We start from the raw sequence: 20,621 nt of genomic DNA, 5'->3' as shown, positions 1-20,621 counted from the left end.
TTTTTTTTAAAGTTCCTGGAAATGTACCAGATATTTTCCATCCCTTTGCAACTCTATATACATTTAATAAATATTTTAATTTAACTTCAGAGAAAAAAACATTATTAAGTAAAATGAAAAAAGTAAAATGTAAACTGACATCGTATTTCTTATTTAAATTTCTCCCATGAGATACAAAAAATACAATACAAAAAATACAATTATTTGTATTGAATAACATATAGTTGTTAAACCTATGTGATATGTTTCTGTCAGTAAAAAAGCTTGAAACAAGGAATCTTTTTCATCATCACATTAATGCCGAGTTCACACTGCATGATTTTCAAACTCGTTGGATCAATATTGTTTTCACTCTGCGTGACTGTCTGGGGTAGCACTCAGTTGCTGCTGTGTTCGCACTGCACGGTGGATCCGTGACTGGGGGTTTCACATTGCATGACTTCACAATAAAGAACTGCAGACACCACGGTCTGGTCCGCAAACAACATTTCAAAACAAAACACACGCGAGAAGTGATAAGGAAATACCGCGAGAACCCGAGTCAGAATGGAGTTATCGAGCGAGACTGGATTATTAAAAAAGCCATCAAATTGTCTCTGAGCAGATTTCCAGCTACAAGGAGGGGAAAAAAAATTATGTTGTGGCTGGTCAAGCAAATGTCTGTGCTTGTTTCTGTATGAAATAATTGTTCATTTATCTATTCCAATACTAATATTCTGGTCTTTACAGTAACTCCTCCCTGAACTTCCCTCTGCACTGTATCTTGGTCTCTCAATGTCTGTAGTTTTCAGTCAGAAATCATTGCACACAGTGTGATTGTGAATCAGAGACAGCTCCAGATATTTCGCATGCCATATATTTTGCGGGCATCTGCAATTCCCTCAGATCGCGTATTTGGTAATTCACCGTGCATGATTTTTACTCGAATGATTGTTCCGCCATTTGTCTGCGATTTTGCACAACCTGTCGGAGAGTGAAAAATTAGGGTAAAAAAAGCAGTGTGAACTCGGCATAAGACGCCCCCCTGACACAAATGTGCATATAATTTATCTCCCAGTCCCCATTCATCAGTCCAGTATAAAATTACACTGTCTTTTCACTGTTTTTGGAACCAAAAGTTATGTCATCTGCTCATTTATTATTCACAGTAATTATATAAGGCACAGTGTAAGATAAAAGGTCGGACCTGTATTAGCCATAATGAGGCTAATAACACAATAAAGCAAAGTCCAAGATGACTGTCCTGCTAATGCATGCAGAGAAAAATGAGATAAAATGTCTAATTTTACGCAATAAACCATGGTTACATGCATAACCTGAGACGTTCCCTTTCAAATGGGAACCATACCCCTAGAGGGAGCTATGGGAAATGGTATACCCATGTCGCCATGCTGGGGATGTGTGCCTTATTGGCTGAACTAAGTCAAAGACTCCGGGGAGTCCACACCCCTGCATCAGCAACACGGCTATAGACCAGAGCTTCTCAAAAAACTAAATATGTTCTTATTGAGGCCACATTTAAGAAGGCTCACATGCTCGCAGTAGATGGCCAAGATCAAGCAACAGAGGCTTCAGAATGATGACTCTCTAAAATGAGAGGAGAGCTAACTATGCCCCATGCTCAGGACATCTTGCAAAGTAGGCTCACATAGATAAATAGCCTAAAACTCACAGATGCTGCCCTAGCGGAGCTCTGGTTAACAGAGACCTCAATGAATTAGCTCTCTGTAGTGGAGGAGATGCTTGCAGTAGATGGCTAAGCTCTAGGAGTGGAGGCCTCAGCATGACGACTCTCTAAAATGAGAGATGTCCATCATGTTTTCCCAAGGAGCCAAATCTGTGGTAAGGCGTAGCTCCTCCACTACCTCTGGGGGGAGTGCCTTGCCCTGGTGCAGGTCCTTCAGCACGGCCATCGTGTGCAAAGCTGTCCCTGCTCTGCAATGTGATGTAACAGTTAGTTGGAAGTGAAGGCCTCACCAACCGACATACAGCTGGCAAGAGTCTCTTCAGTTGGAGGCATTGACACATAACTATACTCCCGAATCCCCGCCATGATGAATGTGAGCAGAATTCTAAAGGGAACTCACATTATGCATCAGTAGCTACTTAGTCAGTCTTGTACAGCAGCTTTCAGGTACAAACACCTGATGTTCAGATCATCACTGTACATGCTGAGAAAACGAACAACTGCTGTCCATCAACTCTTCAATTCACAGAATACAGAAAACCTGTAGGACTAATGCACACACACACATATACTCACAAATGAACAAAACTGGGGTTAAGTGTGCCCTCTGGCAAGCATAATTACATGACTAATTATAGCGGTAATTAAATAATATATACGTACATTCTCCTTTGATGAGGGCATTTTAACATTAAAGAAGTAAAACTCCATTAAGAACATCCAGTTCATCCATTTTCAATGAATTAAAAGAAAACTATCAAGTTTATGTGTCTCTGACAGCCTGACATTCACCATTAAATAAGCCACATTTTGTTTTTACATTTACAAGTTCTTCAAAAGTCAGCCAATTACCCTTTAATTTCTGCCACAGTGTTGAGGGATGATGGAAAAAATGACGTGAAATGCTGCCGGGTGAATTTGTCATGTCTCCCTGCTGTTGTGAATACGTGCCATTTAGCTCAGTTAGTTTAACAGGATCTGTCTCGGTTTTATTAATTGATTTTTTTGTTTTTTTTTTGTTTCAACAGCTGCTAATTATAATGTAAGTGTTCACTGTAAATTTTGCATTATAATATAAAATAAAAATGTTGTACTAAAAAGTACATTACCATTCAACAGTTTTGGATCAGAACAACAGTGCAATCACTGAAGACTGGAGTAATGACTGCTGAAAAATCTACTTTGCAATCACAGGAATAAATTATATTTTATTCCACTTAATGTACCAGTTCTTGTTGTGCTTTTTTTCCCCTTTTTTACAAGTGAATATTTCACAGGAAAGGCTTCTTTTCTGGTTCTTATCTGGTTAAAGATGGTGTTGAACAGTAAAACATTTGTGTTGTATGTTTGCGCCTCAATGAACAAGTGAAGGTAAACCGGGATTATAAATGGCCAAGAAATTATAATAAACATTGACAACCGAACTTCTTTCAAGATTTACCTGTAGACATCACATGCACATGGAAATACGTTTGTGGTAATTGCAGAATTTTCACACCTCTCAGCACAGTACACACAGATTGTGACTAAAAACCCATGATCCGTATAACGCTCATCATGTTCAGCTTGGCAAAGACTGATGGAAGCTGGAGCCATGTGGGCTTGTGGCAGAGTAAACTGGACTGGCTTGCCAGAGTTCAACAGGAGCCATTTTAGCTCAAGGTGGGTAGAGTGTAATGCTTATTGGGGAGGCACCACCTGTCTCTGTTCCAAGCACAACGTGAGGAAAATGGTGTCCAGCACTACACTTCAACATACTGAAGACCAGCTTGAGGCCAATGGCGCTGACCCACACAGCCACAAAATGCTTTAAAACAGATGGTATATGTGTGTGGATCACGTTTTTTTTGCTTTTACCAGACATCCCCACTGGGAAAGACTATCTACATTTTTAGAACACAGAGAAAAAAAAACAAAACACAAAAAATAAAATTATAAAATGTTTTATTAAATTATATATTAAAATTTCCTAATTATTTAATAAGAGAAAAATAGATCAAATACCCCAACTAAGATAAAACCTGAACAATATATATTATATATATATATATATATATACACACACACACATACATATATTGTTAGAACAATGTTTATTCAGAAAAAAATTTAATAAAATTAAATTAAACCCACCACACACTGAAAGTCCACCACACACTGAAAAAAAAATTATAAGTAATTTGGACGAATTAAAAAAAAAAAAAATCAGTGCACACAAGTACATGTAAAACCTGAAAATATTTTTTTAACATTTAGAACAACAACATTGTTGAAACGAAATGCAATAATAATAATAAAAAAATGAAATAAAATGTGTTAAATAACCAAATATAAAATAACCAAATATATAAATGCAGAGAGATTTGTGAGGGAAGTGTTTCGTCCATCACTCCATCCATCTTTTAAAAGAGCATTTTTACCATTTCCTCATTAACTGAAATGGATTGCACTAATGTCGCTTGGGTTTCTCCTGGGCCGCAATAAGATTAAATGAGGATCAAATAGAGAATTTGCTCTTCTGCTTCTGTAAAAAAGACCCCAGTGATCTCATGTGTATCTACAGATTGAGAACAGATCTCAACGATAAAACACACTTTGGAATTCAACAAGAATTCTAGAATTTCTTTCCTACACCAAATTATTTGGGCTAAAGGCTCCATATTCATTGCCTAACTTTATGCACACTTGGACATCCATCAGCCTCTATCCTCTCAAAACATCAGTGAATCAACTGTAAGATTATCCTTTCTCGTAACATCCCATTAAATTTCTCAGTACAGGGTGTTTAAACAGAAGTGAAAATATCTTCCGGTACAGTCCCACTGTGGGTGGACAGCACTGTAATTATGCAGCTCGGCATTGCTCGAGATGAGAGTTTTAACTACTGCCAGCTCTCACATTAGTGCTTCATTACATCTCATATTAGGTTGATGGGAGTTAGCGTGAGCCTTCTACCATTTGTTTCTTACAACATTTGTTGTTTGCAGACAGGAGGTACAGCTAAGTTAGCAGTGCCTGTGCCTGTAAGTAGCAACCAATCATAATGGCAATGTTTTTCTATCGACCACTATGCTTTATAGCTCAGGATAGTTCCAACATCAAAGCCTGTTGAGAACATCAAGACAAACAAGGTCTCTTTCCTATTCTCTGAGTTCACTTATTTGACCAGGTACCTGTGACAGCTGTTTGTCCTCGGAGAAGCACTGGACGCTGATGGCTATTGTAATCTGACGTCATACCCTTCCTCTGTCCTTCAAGTCCTCACTCTACCCCGCATTACAATGAGTGACTAATTCAGTACATTTCCCAAGGTGCAGTTCTCCTTCCTACAATCTGATCAGTCAGTCTAGACTTTCACAGAAATTGAGTAAGACTGCAAACAGTGTTGGAATGGAAAAACTGATTACATTAGATGCTACATGATTTGCAAATAACAAATGTAAGGCTAAATAAATAGTAACAATAATAATAATAATTCAATTATAATTTTATTAATTTTTTTTCTTTATCTTGTATAGTTTTACATAATACATAATAAAAAAAAAAATACAAGTTTGTTAAAAGTGGCAGAGCATTTCATTAGCAAGCGCAAGCGCAAGGTTAGGGATTTGAATCCCAGGGAACACATGTTAGGAGAAAATTGCTAGTTTGAATGCAATGTAAGTCGCGTGTGTGTGTGTGTGTGTGTGTGTGTGTGTGTATATATATATATATATATATATATATATATATATATATATATATATATATATATATATATATATACACACACACACATTTTATTATTTTACTCTTAAGTTAAATAAAAATAAAACATAAATATAAAATGTACTAAGTTAGCAATTCTACAGTCAGTTATTATTAACGGATCAACTATGACAGCCTACATCGCACATCCTGCGATGTGACTATTATGGATTCGTACATCGCAATATTGATGCTTAAACGACACACCATGCAGCCCTAATTATTATCCTTTGATAATTATCCTTTTATAATCCTTTGAAAAAGTGCGTTCAGGGCTGGAATGTCTTTGTTATTGTGAAATCCACCCACTGCCAGTTGACCCAATTGTATTTCGGCACCCCGTGTTGCCAGTTGGCGGAAAACACAGCGTATTTCATTTCATTCATCGTCAAGTGCGCTCATTCCCATTTGTGTCATCACTCTGGCAAACTGCGTGTGCATCAAGTCTGAGGAGAAGCAGCCGGGTGAAAAAAACCCTAGCTCAACAACTCTGTGTCAATCGTACAGCACCTTTAAACAACTAGAAAGAGTAAGAACCAGGTTAACAACCTAACTCTACTGGAGTGGACCAGTGTTAATTTCGTTGACGAAGACTATGACGAAAAATATGCGTCAACTAACCTTTTTCACGGACGAAAACTAAATAAAAACTAAATAAAAAGTCAGATATGATGACGAAAAACGTGACGAAATATAACTGACACTTTAGTCAACGAATATAAATGAGACGAAAATATATGGGGGGGACGAATGGAGAAGAGGTCCAATCAGAGCGAATCTTTGAGGGTAGGTTGATCTATGCAGAAGCAGCCGAGCCATTATAAAAAGCCGCGGCAAATGCAAGCGCAACAGCTAAACAAACGCAGCAGCAGTTACACAGAAAAGAGAACAAAGATGAGTTTGCAGAAATTCGCACAGTTTCGAGGACGTTTTCATAACAGTTAAGTTGTTTACACAGGGAACTACACTGCGACCTTTTGAAATGCCATTGCGACCCAAATTTTTATGGGGTCGTAAATGTATCACTGATTATTTTTGTACCTACTTATGTGTAATGCTATGTTTTAATATGAGCATTTATTAAAACAGAAATGTGTATTTTAAGAATACGTTTTATAACGTGCTCCGAGCATTCAACACATCAAGTTGGCTTCAGCCCCGCGATGCAGGGACGCTGAACTGAGCAGCTGGTTACTCGCGCAACACTCAACCGAGATCTCTTTCAGGACGTTTGCGTCCTCCTGCACCCTGAACGAACAAATACAAATCGCATTTTAAATAAACATAAGAAAAAGAGCGAAAAGTGAAAGAGCTCAATTCAGCAGCGCAGTGTTCTGGTGTTCAGGGAGCAAGCAGAGACGCGTCTCAAAGTCTTCTTGCTTTTGTACCGACAACAAATACATACTAAATATGTCGAAATACCCGTCTTGGAAAGTGTGTTCGACAAAGTCGGTAGTTATGTCTTCAGTGAAAGTAAAGCGTTGGAAAGAAATCGCATGCGTATCTTTATAATGGATGCATTTGTCTCTTAAAGTGACCGCGCCTAATTTACTAGCTCTGCTGTCAGTGTCTTTAATGTATGAAAATGAAAGTAAATCACTCACTGCTCTTGATTGAATTACTTTGTAGTTTTAACAAGAATTTATCCAAAGTCAATCCGAAAATCAGATAGAATAGATTATATTGTTTTACTAGTGACTAAAAAATACAAAAAAAAAAAATTATTAGGGACCCGAGCATGTTTTGCTTAAGTGTTAATTTCTTTAATTTCTAATGCAACCTTTTCACACCACAGACTGAACCAAATTTAGCATTGCATCAGACATTATCAAGATGAATTTGTTGTTCTGACACAGTTTAACCCTGAGTTATTGTCATATTTTATTACCAATTTCTAAACTACAGCAAATAAACTGTGATATTGTAAGAAACGTTGAAGGTGTCTGCATACATTTTGGTTTGATTGTGTATTTTATTTTACAGTGAAGACTATGCAGTGCTATTTTAAATGAACAAAAACAAACTTAAAAAAATGTAAACTTTGTGTAAATAGCACAAATAAAGAAATAGAATGAACATACAATACAAATATAATATAGGTGGTTGTCTATTTCAATAATACTGTACTTCATCTTGAAAGAATGTCATATGCATTGCATATCATTCAGGACGAATGCATTTCTTTTTCAGAGAGCATGTATATTTTTCATTGAGAGCAGGCCTTATGTTTATTTTATAAATACCATTCCATAACAGACTGATGGAAACATTTAGTCAAGTCAACTAAGTTGACTTTGTTCTACTAAAAAAAAACTAGACTAAGACTAAAAGACTTAAGACTAGACTAAGACTAAAACTCTTATGATATTTAGTCGACTAAAACTAGACTAAGACTAAAACATTTCAGATGACTAAAATGTGACTAAAACTAAATGGTGTGTTATTCAAAAGACTAAGACTAAGACTAAATCCGAATTTGCTGTCAAAATTAACACTGGAGTGGACTGTACATCACTGAAACCACACAAAACAACCAGAGTTCTGTTTACTGATGTTATCTTGAAACTCTCTGGCCCTTCACTGCACATCATCGAGAGAAAGACTGACAGGATAAGAAACGAGTGTGGAGAGAAGAGGGAAAAGGCTCCTGCAGATAAATTTGGTGTGTACACACAGTATTGGCCCATGAGAGTCTGCAATCTAGTTTCCAGAAGCTCTATTTAGCTGTCTAAGAATCAGTGCATAGAACGGTGGCTTGTGCCGTTTTATCTGCCATATCAAAGAGGGAGCAAACAAACACCCTTCCTTTCCATCTGTTCTTTCTCTTTTGATGGATGCAAGCGTCTCTTTCTCTCTCTCGCTCTGTCCAGCTTTTAATTTTTTATCCTTTTGATGCAGCATTTAGCAGTTGGGCTCTCAGATAACTGTCAAAGCACTTCTTTCTTTCTAAAAAGAAAATCAGATCTTTTGAATTATCATACATAAACACACTGGATCTGTTCCGAAAACAAATTGAGCTGCGCATCTAGACTGAACTTTAATGCATAATAGACACTTACCTGTCATACAGGAGGTGTTAAGCAAAAATACAAAATTTTTATGTAACAATTAAGTAATTAAAAGAATCTAAAACAGATAAAACTAAAAATTATTATGCTCAAATCTTGTGATTTTATGATAAGTGAATTTTTGTTGGTTTAATTTAGCAATAGTCAAACTTCATACTCCACTGGAAACCAGTGTAAACTGATTCTCCGGTTTGTTATTTGTGTATAGTTGCTGCCTATATACTGTATGTACACTGTTGAGTTATGTAAGAAATAGATCATGAGGTAACTAACTAGGTTTTAGTTACTGCATTTGATTTCATGTGCATACATGAAACTTGTCATGAATATGGTACGAAATAGCTCTTAAAAATGTTTTTATTCAATATTATTTCATACACAGTAAAAACATTAAAAAAAAGACTTTTCAAAGTTGGAAATAAAACAAAAATGATTGGAGGATGGTTTTGTGTTGCTCACAGTTTCTTTGTAATTATTTATGAAATTTACTGGTAATTCCCAAGTAAAAACCATTATTTTGTAAGGGGCACTGAAAGTAATTAAAAAAAATGTTAACCTCAAACTCAAGAAAATGAAATAAATATTTTATTAGATGTTTATAATCAGTTTATATTAGTTTATATTATGTTTTATAAGGGGTTGGCAATATTTAATCTTGTAACCAAAATCTGAAACATTTATGTAATTTTGCAATAAACATCTAAATAAAATAGATTAGAATTTACAGAAATGAAACTAAATAAACAAATAAAAACAAACAAACAGGGCTGAAAATTTAGTTGTAGATAGTTTAGGTTTGAATTTACTGAAAAACCTATATTTCTTTTAAATAAAAGGCCTTTTTTTGATAATAGCTTTGGTAACAAGATTGACTGCTTGAGATTAACAAATGCAGTCCAAAATGGCTATTTTAAGGTCAAAATGTAAAGACATTTGATGATAGATCCTTTTTATGTTGATTAATATTACTCTTTAAAATTGCTGAAACTAAAGGGAGGTCAGTAGGATCAAAAAAGCAATGCCAAGAAAAACAGCTGGAGAGAGATAGAGAGCAGAAAGAAACAGAGATTGACAAGGAAGGGTTCATGTTGGTGAGCTGAATTGCGGTAATTGGAATAAAGTCAAGAGAGAGAGAGAGAGAGAGAGAGCGGTATGAGTGAGACATATTTGCTGTTTACATGATTTGATTGACGTTCAGGAAAACACTGTCTCCATCAGCAGCCAGGAGTTTCCTGTTAGACAACACAGCATCCCAGTCGTACGTCAAGCAGCCTCCGTTAACTCGCACCGACCGCGCAGACAGCTGCTGATGGATGGCTCCAAATTAATGACACCCACTGATCAACTTAACTGAGCTGCCGATCAATCAATCAATCAATCAGTCTAATCCAACCACACCGGCCCACAGTCACGTTAGGCTGCGAGATCAGTCAGGACCCATCCAACAGATATTGATTAGAACACGACGTGATCTGGTCATCCTGCACCCGAGGGGTCACTCAGGAAAGAACAACAGGAACGTGAACAGCACTACACGATCGGCAAGATATGCTCATCTTCATAGTGACAGCTGACTTCCTGTAGTGGAATAAGGGTTCTCTAGAAAAGTACTTGCTTTGACGAGTTTGGAGACAATGTGATTATCCGCACACGTTAGATGCAGGTTAATCTGATATTGATGGTGCCACAATAACAAAGACTGCCTGTTTACTGTACATAAAGCAAGGTAGAGTCAGCAAACAGCTGTTATGAAAGCGTCATATGTCGTGTCATGAAGAGAAGTGTGAAGGCTCGATTTATCAGACACGTCTAGATCTACTCTTACACTGTCCTTGGCAAATGATTCACACACCCTGTTATGCTATTAACTGGAGAATGAGCTACACCATAAATAATATTCCTGAGCTGTAGGATTTAAAAGGTTAAACGCCTGCTAAAAGAGTGCAAGTGAATTGCTAAGATTACGTTTCTGAACGTCTTATTCTGAACCAACTTTCCTCTTCAGTTCCCATATATAGACCACAAAGGATGACAAAATATTAAAGTAAAGAGTCTGTTTTCCTCATTATAGAAAGTATCCTTTAAAATGTATTTCCACAAAAATAAATTCACTATTTCACAAAAAAACTTTGCGATAACAAGAAAAAAATGACATTTTAAAACAGTTATTGTAATAAAACTATAAAATCAATATACTCTACAAAAAAAAAAAGCATTTTAAACAATTATGCTTAAGTGCTTAACTAAAAATCTAAATTAGTTGAATTTAACTGCATTTTCTTCTTGATTCACCAGAGTTGCCAAATTTGATGTACTTGTGAATCTTCTAATTATAGGCAGGATGCGCAAGAAACTCCAGTGATTCACTGAAATCTTTTTTTTTTTTTTTTTTTTGTTCTAAATGTGATTTTTAAAAAAAGAACACAAGCAAGTATGTGCTTGTTTGGTGGACGGCTGGGGGAAAACACCATATAAAGAATATTTTTAATGGGGTGAGATGAGGACAGTTTCCAGTCTGGGTATTGTGACTGGAGATAGAGACAACCTGCCAAAAATACACACACACACACACACACACACAAGTGGACAGAGAAGCATAGAGCCAAGATGTCCTCACACCACAGCCAGCTATTACAGTTCCAATGACCTAAGAGCAGTTATTTCCATCATATGAGGCACACTGGTGCTTCCATATCCATTAAAACAAGAGCACTTGATTCAGACCAATTAAACATGACAGAGGAGAGCGTGAGAGAGAGGGAGAGGGAGAGAGAAAGAAAGAATGAAAGGTCAATACTTTCATTTAGTCATCAGGATGAGCTGTCAGCGATGCGTTTAATGCTGACCAATAAAAGCAGCTCCTCACAGTCTGCCATACACATAGCCTGCACTTCAGGGGCAAGAGTTTTATAACACTGACTGACCCTGCTTAAAGGGAAAGTTCACCCAAAAGTGAAAATTAAGGCATTAATGACTCACCCTCATGTCGTTCCAAACTCGTAAGTCCTCCGTTTATCTTTGGAACACAGTTTAAGATATTTTAGATTTAGTCTGAGAGCTCTCAGTCCCTCATTGAAACTGTGTGTACTGTCCATGTCCAGAATGGTAATTAAAATATCTTCAAAGTAGTCCATGTGACATCAGAGGGTCAGTGAGAATATTTTGAATATTTCCAAAAATAGCAAAAATTCAGCATTGTCTTCTCTTCCGGGTCTGTTGTGAGCGCGTTCAAGTGTTGGGATATTCAGTTCGCGAACAAATCATTCGATGTAACCGGATCTTTTTGAACCAGTTCACCAAATCGAACTGAATCGCTTGAAACGGTTCGCATCTCCAATACGCATTAATCCACAAATGACTTAAGCTGTTATTTTTTTAATGTGGCTGACACTCCCTCTGAGTTAAAACAAACCAATATCCCGGAGTAATGCATGCACTCAAACAGTACACTGACTGAACTGCTGTGATGAACACCGAGCCGAGCCAGATAACGAACAAAAGACTGACTCGTTCTCGAGTCAAAAACCGGTTGCATCGGTTTTCGGATCATCAGTAGTGATGGGAAGTTTGATTATTTTCCGTGAATCAGTTCTTTCGGACCGTTCGATTCATTAAACCGGTTGGAGAAAACGGTTCACCGGTTCTTTTGTGCTCTACGTAATGCTGTCTTTGGCGATGATTGCCCTTGATTCAAGCCTTCGGTTTACCCGCGCTCATAACACTAGCACAGAATCAGTTCAGAATCAATCACCAAAAAAATCAGTTCAGTTCAGATGCTCTGTGTGTCGATCTGCTTCACGCTGAATCACATATGTGTATCATCAGCTCCTCGGTTCTCGATTTGGATGCGTCCGAACGGAAACAGTTCTTGACTCGAGAATGAGTCAGTCTATCGTTTGTTATCTGGCTCAGTTCATCTTCAGTTCTCTACACAATAATTCATATTCCAGGATATTGGTTTATTTTAACTCAGAGGGAGTGTCAACCACGTTAAAAAGTTCACATTGTAAGTCATTTGTGGATTAATGGAGAGGTGAAACCGTTTGAAACGATTCAGTTCGATTTGGTGAACTGGTTCAAGAAGAACCGGTTCAATCAAATGATTTGTTCGTGAACTGGATATCACTACACTTGAACGCGCTCACAACAGACCCGGAAGAGAAGACAATGCTGAATAAAGTTGTATTCTTTGTTATTTTTGGACCAAAATGTATTTTCGATGCTTCAACAAATTCTAACCGACGCTCTGATGTCACATGGACTACTTTGATGATGTTTTTATTACCTTTCTGGACAATGGACGGTAGACCGTATACACAGTTTCAATGGAGGGACTGAAAGCTCTTGGACTAAATCTAAAATATCTTAAACTGGGTTCCAAAGATGAACATAGGTCTCACGGGATTGGAACGACATGAGGGTCATTAATGATATAATTTTCATTTTTGGGTGAACTATCCCTTTAAGCACACACAACATGTGATATTTCTCCACTATCATGGAAAATGAGCCAGAATAATGATTTCTAATGATACCTATTCATACATTAATGGGAAATGCTCTTGAAATGTATTTTTTAGGGCACACAGAGTAAGGTTTATCAAGAGAGAAAATCAAAAGGACAGAGCGTGTCGACAGACTAATTAACTTTCAGCTTGATAGAGCACTGCCAACAATCTGGAGCCGGTTTTATCAGAACTAGATCGATGCAGGTCGAAGATCTAATTTACTAACAACATACAGTAGGATTGGAAGGGGTTTGAAACGAGCAGAGAAAAACAATGGGTATGTTTGGAAAATGCTTATATACTACTGGTATATACTACACTGTGCCTACACCATGTACTGCCTACTTCACTTAAAAATATATTTTTTTTTTAAAAAGTGTCTTTTTTAGAAAATACATGTATTAACTTAAAACATGCACTCCATTTTGGGATACAGTTGATACATGTGGAGCGTTTTGGTTTTATGCTGCTCATTTTTGCAAATGTAGTAGAACATCTGGGTATTTCATGTATACAGAAAATGCAGATGAAATAGAAAAAGTAGTATTTAAGTGTGCTATTCTGAGCACCTGAAACACATGGAATACACCTCAATGGGAAATATCCATGATTATAATGCAAACTTCATTGTTTTGCATGGTTATAACACAGGTTATCAAATCAAATCAAACATATATATTCAGTTGCAATGTGTAAAAATCTCAAAAAATCCTTTAAGGTGCTATAGCTAGGTTTTGGATTATTATATGATGATATGTGGCATAATGCTCATTACTTACCGTTAGAGCTTTGGAACGGTTAGCAAGAAGGTTCTTGATTTCAAGTGCAGCTTTTGACACCAGCTGTGCAGGGTTGTTTTGCTTCACGTCATAGTATCTTTGAGACTGGAGGAAAATCTGAGAGGGAGAGAGAGAGAGAGAGAGAGAGAGAGAGAGAGAGAGAGAGAAAGAAAGAGAGGTTTAAGGTTTCAGGTTTGCTTTCTGGGATTTGTCTCAAAAGCCATTTCTTATGAGCAGCTCAAAATAATAATAATAATTAAAAGCACTCTTCTAGTGTCACAGCCTTGACAAACAGCATTGCATTCATTAAAAACACCTGCAAATCTATTTAGTCGAATGTAAAAATTGGTCCCTATACTAAAGTTTTACCGATGATTATATCTGATCATTTGTGCTGTTCACTCATACATGACAGAACAATCTTTGGACCAAAAAAAAAATAATAATAAAAAAACACTGGTCCTCATGACCCCCATAAGTTGACTACATGTACCATTAAAGATGGCCATCAAGTATAACAGCTGGAAGCAGGAATTGTGGGCTGATGAAATTCTTTGACTTTCTCACACACTAAATAGTCTTTGCTCAGTGGCCTTGGACACAAACACGTCCAGAATGGTTTTTGTTGAGAATGGCTGATAGAGATGCTGAAGCAGTTTTGCTCCTTTTGAAGTTGTTTTAGTTCACTCAAAATGAAAATTCTGTTATCATTTATTCACCTTCATGTCACAACTCTCTTTCATCCCTGAAAAGAGAACTCTAGAACTTCTGCGCTAGAAAGTCCCATTCCTTTTCTGCAGGGAAGTAAGAACTTCTAAAACTGAGACAGCATCTACTATAAGCTTGGATTTTGATAATCAAAGGTATATGTTTCTGAGGAAGCCATCAGCCTGCATTATTTCAACTTCATTTTTAAATAATCATGATTTACAATGAAATTCCTGGTGAAAAACTACATTACCCATCAAATCAGAAAAGGTCCACAATTCAGAGAACAGCAAAAAAAAAAAAAAAAAAAATTGTGTAAAAGTAAAAATTATTTTGTACCCACCCACTCCCATGAAGCACTTTAAATGAAGTAATCTCCCTATGCTCTGAAACTTAAATTATTGTATATATTTGTGTTTGTTTGTACATATTTGTGTAGTTGTATATTTCTCCATAATTTTTAATTCAATTATGTCATTCACACTGCTTTATGTGAATATTTTTTCATTTATTAAAGCTGTTAAACCACTTGTATCTTTGCATTTTTGTCCAATTTTCAATTTTTTTTAATTAAAATTTATGATTTAAATCGTAGCTGGCTGGTTTGGTTCATGACATATAATGCTTTGAAAGTAATGAGGAAAACTAAAATCCGGAACCAAAGCTGATTAAAATGTGGCTGGCCACTGTAACACTCTGTACAATATATGCTAACTACCAAGCTAATGTGACTCGAATTTGTATTTGTTTTTATAGCAGTATATGAAATATTCATAGCTGCATAACATCTGTTTAGCGTGCTGAAAAACAAATGTGTGGTCTTACTTCTTGGAGCTTTTGTCTACCGGTCTCAGCATCTATCAACTGAACTAGCTCCTCCTGCATCTGCATCGCCCATTTCCGGGTCCTGTAAACACATAGAACCAGATTTAGTTATTAATCACTGATCTTACCCTTCTTAAAGAACACTTTCAGTACTTCTTTGAGACCAGAGCAAAAACTACCAGCCATGTGTTTTAAGATCATTTTGTGTGTTTATCTGTTCAAATCGCAAGGAGATACAGCGGCAGAGCCAAAGAGGGGTTCAGTGTGGCCCTATACCCTCCTGACATGTTATTACAACGTTAACACAATGTCAATCATTGCAATTTCAAGAGTGAATCTCTAAATTAAATGTGGATATCTTTGGAGCGTGTGGCTGCTGGTCCTCTTAGCAATATGAAAAACAAAACTTTTAGTCAAATTTTGGATGGATTGATTATATATATATATATATATATATATATATATATATATATATATATATATATATAGTAATGGGTGCAGAAAAATCTACTCAATTCAAAGAGAAAACAAGTTTTCATTTCCCACACAAATTTCTCAGAAAACGACTTCATATCTTCATTTGGCCTCCCATTAACTTGGAAAACAAAACAAAATAAAAATAACCTAAGGAAAATATTAAAGTTTTGCAATGCATGCAGCATTTAATTCATTTATGGAAGGAAAAATAAAAACTTCTTGAGACATGCTGGAACACTTATTTAAGCCGCACAAGTCATATTGACTGCCTTTAATGGTGCAGTTTTATGTCAGTTTTGGAGCATGTTCAAGTGGATATATATATATATATATATATATATATATATATATATATATATATAGAGGATATATAGTATATGGATCTGGAACATCAAGATGGAGAGTAAATGACAGAAATTGTATTTTAGGCTGACCTTTCATTAAAGGATGTCATGTTTAATTTGTTACGACATGAAGGGGGCTACATATAAGATTAATGATTATAAATGTTTTAGCCCCGCCCACAGTCTCAGATTAGCCCATTGCTGACCAGCACGCTGCTGTTTTAAATACTCAACATCAATCTAAAACTGTTGAGCAGACAACATGCACTGCACCTCCGTCTAAGGCAATATACAGTAATGCTATAGGAGCACGTTAAAGCGAAGCAGAATGAGTGTGGGAGAGAGAGGTATATGGGTGTCGTGTAAGTGAATCCGTACTGAGGTCCTTACCCTGTCACCACCACTATGAATCTTATCAGTGTGACTCAAAGCCACGTATGTGAGCTGACCCTGAGCATAAAACACACACAAGTGCACACTCACAAAACAAGGGCTGCAGAAAATTCACTCTTGCTGGAGGGGGATGAATTTTCTTAAAATAAAAACAATAAAAACCCTCTGTAATCCGAGATGAGGGACCACGTGTGGAAAGGTTTTATATTTAGCTCTGAATGCCAGGATATATATCACTCACACACTCTTCTTTCACACACAGATTGCCCTCACTCTTCCAGTTTGTGCTAGCTTTTTTACAGCAAAGTTCATTGACATCCATTTTTATTTTCCATTCTTGAAGGGAAATTTGTGCATGTATAGCGATTAGATATTGGACTGTCAGGAGAGCAAGAGAACATGATGGCACAGTATTTCTCAACTGATGTGCATCACAAGCTAGCAAAAGTAAGTGGTTTACCATTGGGTTTAGCTTAACAACTACTACGATTGTTGAGTCACTGCACAAGTTAACGTTAAACCACTTAGGGTGCTTCTTCAGTGAGTAAATAAGTAAATAAATTAAATATATAATTATATAAATAATTATATATGTGTTTTAAAGTTTGAATAACAAATAAAAAATGATAAATGAAAACAGAAAAACAGAATATTTATGCACAAGAAAAAACAAACAAAAGATCCCTCTCTCTGATCCCTTCTGGTGAGATGAATCATCGAAACTAATCATTGTTAATGATCAAGAGTGCCAGAATGTAGAATGTCATTCAACAATAGAAAAGGCTGCCAGCCCCTTTTAGTTTAGCTGATGAGATTCAATTGAAACTCTCTTTATGAGATTACAACAGCAGTATGATCATAACCACCACAGTAGCCATAAAAACAGAGCACATACTTGCCAAGTATAGTGCTACAGCTTGGGTGAAAATGGATGTGGTGAAAAAAAGAGGGACGGAAACTTGGAGCAGTGATTGGAATATTGAGATAAGATCATCATTTGACCAGCTGTCCGGAACCATGTGGGTGGTTAAAATCTTCAGGTGGGACAAAAATACAGGAACATGACAAAAGCCAATCACAGCGAAATGCACACTGGGAACAAACTATAAGCAAAGCAAACATCCTATGAGATAAGATGCATGACCAATCAATGGGCTCAAAACATGAAACATATGTATCCATCCAATGAGGGGAAAAAATGAAAGCCCTCAAATAGAGTGTATGAGTCAGGTTTACATCACTGGATCTTGACCTCAGGCTGTAGTTCTCCCATTTCTACAAAAACACATGGACAATTGTCGTCCCCATGCACCTATATTGGAGATTTTTGCGCACCATGCACCTTGATGAACCCACTCTGTGACTTTACATGGTCTGCTGTTCCTAAATGCTTCCACTTTCCAGTAACAATTATTACCGTTGACCGTGGAATATCTAGCAAGAATAACATTTCACAAACTTACTGCAAAAGTTGCAACTTATCACAGTAACACACTGCAAAATGTTCATTTTTACCAAAATAAGAGTAGTTTAATATGTTTAGTACTGACCTGAATTTCACATGAAAGACATTTACATATTCGAGTCCACAAGAGGAAATAACAATTGAATTTATAAAAATGACCCAGTTTAAAAGTTTACATACACTTGATTCTTAATACTGTTTTGACATCTTACTATTTTGTAACATATTATTAATATCCAATAATTAGTACTGCATTTTACTAACATCTTCAACATACTAAATGTATAAGTTTTACTTTGGGGGGGGGGGGGGGGGTTCACTTTGATTTGGTGCTCTTCCTTTGAGAGTATAGCCACACCTGAGCTCATTAAATCAGATGCGTGAATATTCACATATTCAGAGGATCTACAGGTGTCAAAACAGTCCATACCAAACAAACATGTTTCTATACAGTCTTTCACACCTACAAACGGATGCTCCTGGGATCCAGGTGAAAACACCAGAAACAGCTGACAACAAGCAACATGTGTGTACAGTATGTCAGTGACTAAAACTGAACTCAATTCAGACTATAGACGGTTTCATCGGGCGCACGCGCCTGGACCTAAGTTAACTTCCGGTCTGTGTTATATTGGTCTGGCTGCGGTGCCTTCTACAAACACAGTTAAAGCCAAGGTGATGAGTAGACTGAGGTTGGGCTCAGGTGGTTGTGCTGCGGGATGTGTTTCCCATACATTTATTAATTTTTGGAGACTCGCCACAATTTTAAAACTGATCGATTTTCAAAAAGGCTTCGTTAAATAAACACGAGTAACGTAACATTACGTAACGTACTGCACGTTTAATAATAATAATAATTCCTTACATTTATGTTTAAATATCAAAACAAGGCACAGGTGTTTTTATATCACTGTATTTCTGAAGGAAGACTTGCATGTTATATGCCTGATAGCAGCGTATGAGCGTACCAGCTCTGCTTCCTTTACAGCTGTGGGGAAACCTCTATTTCTCGCTATGTCTATGCTTTAAAACATCTCCTGCTGGCAAAGAATGAATTGCATTTTCATTAAGTCCGCCTGATCCACGCAGCAAACATATTTTGTTTGTTATCAAAAAATATCTACTCTAGAGGTACTTGACTGTTGTTATTGATTCTATTTGGAGTCTACCGGAAGTTAAGTTAGGTCCACAAAAGCGCTCACGCGCATTAACGTTTGTTTATGTTGATGCCGTTGAAACCGTCTATAGCACGTCAGATTTAGGCTTTCAGAACTCTCAGACAGCCATGGATGCAAAAATGGGCATGCAATATACGCTGCAACATACTGCATAGTTCATAGAACCAAATAAAATCCATATTTTCATCAGGCCATAAGTATAAGTGACCATTAAGGATTTATTTGACCCTTCGATCAAATGTCATTCAGTTGTATAATTAATACAGGCAGAATGTAAGTACAGCACAGAAGAATGGGGTGGGATTTAATTATATCTCTGGGGGAAAACTAGTATCACATCTGACACAAGAAAGCAGAAATAAACAAGCCACCTTCCTCTGCTGTCTCTCTCACTTCATCTGTTTAGTAATTTCTCAGCTTCATTTCTGCCAGTCTCACTCTCAATCTATCTTGTTCTTTCAGAGGGTGAAATTTGTAAATAAAAAAGTAAAACCAAGGCAGATGACTACAAGTACTCTGTTGTCTCTGGTGAGATCACATAGAGACAATGATCAGTAGACATTATACTTTACTGTCAAATTGAGTTCATTAAAGATTTGTATTATATCTGCATCTTGGATTAAGTGACATTATAAAGACGCATTTATACAGTGAAAAATAAAAATATTACATTCAAAATATTATCTGGAAAATATTAAGCCTATGTAAACCTGAAGAGAAACTTAAAAAATGGCTGACCATATAAATTAAATATTAAATAATTGTTATTAATCTCAAGATTTCTGGATTTAGTTTATTGAAAAAATACTATCAAATTCAATACATTTCAACAAATTAGTTTTATTTTAATTTATATTAATTTATTAGCTTTATATTTAACAAACCATGAATGTCAATATAAATTATAAAAAAAAATGTGATTAATGTTTCTGATTTCGTTGAAAGTAATATCAAATTCAGTAAATTGTAAATTAATTTTAATTGATCTATTATTGATTTACTTTATTATTAACTCAACTGAATAATCTAATGATTTCTGAATTTAGAGAAACTAACAAATGTAATATTTTTTTTATAATTTGTCACACACACACACACACACACATATATATATACATATATATATATATATATATATATATATATATATATATATATATATATATATATATATATATATATATATATATATATACATACATATTCTGTACAAATTCCATACATAATTAATTGTTATTTATTTACATATTTAGGTATTTATTTATTAAACTTTGTGAATCAACAGACATGAATTAGATATAAAATAATTGTAATTGATGAAAATTAATTAATGAAACAGTAATATCAAAATTAGAATATACATACATACATACATACATACACACACACACACACACACACACACACACACACAAACTTTTCAACAGATCCCGTGGGATCCC

The 20,621-nt window shown here is 36.0% G+C and overlaps 1 protein-coding gene across 4 annotated transcripts in view; it reads right to left on the bottom strand.

Annotated features, from left to right (window-relative positions):
• Positions 1-20,621, bottom strand: part of cacna2d1a (calcium channel, voltage-dependent, alpha 2/delta subunit 1a) — a 72,339-nt gene that overhangs the window by 37,692 nt on the left and 14,026 nt on the right. For all 4 annotated transcript variants that reach the window (XM_052577476.1, XM_052577480.1, XM_052577478.1 and 1 more), the window contains exons 2-3: positions 15,323-15,404; positions 13,790-13,906 (exon numbers count right to left, since the gene is read on the bottom strand). In XM_052577476.1, the coding sequence (XP_052433436.1) occupies positions 13,790-13,906; positions 15,323-15,404 (199 nt within the window). The remainder of the gene's footprint in view (positions 1-13,789; positions 13,907-15,322; positions 15,405-20,621) is intronic.

The sequence above is a fragment of the Carassius gibelio genome, chromosome A4 (assembly GCF_023724105.1).
Source record: "Carassius gibelio isolate Cgi1373 ecotype wild population from Czech Republic chromosome A4, carGib1.2-hapl.c, whole genome shotgun sequence".
NCBI classification, from domain to species: domain Eukaryota; kingdom Metazoa; phylum Chordata; class Actinopteri; order Cypriniformes; family Cyprinidae; genus Carassius; species Carassius gibelio.
The sequence above is the reverse complement of the archived record's forward strand: the minus strand, read 5'-3'. Positions and strand labels throughout refer to the sequence as shown.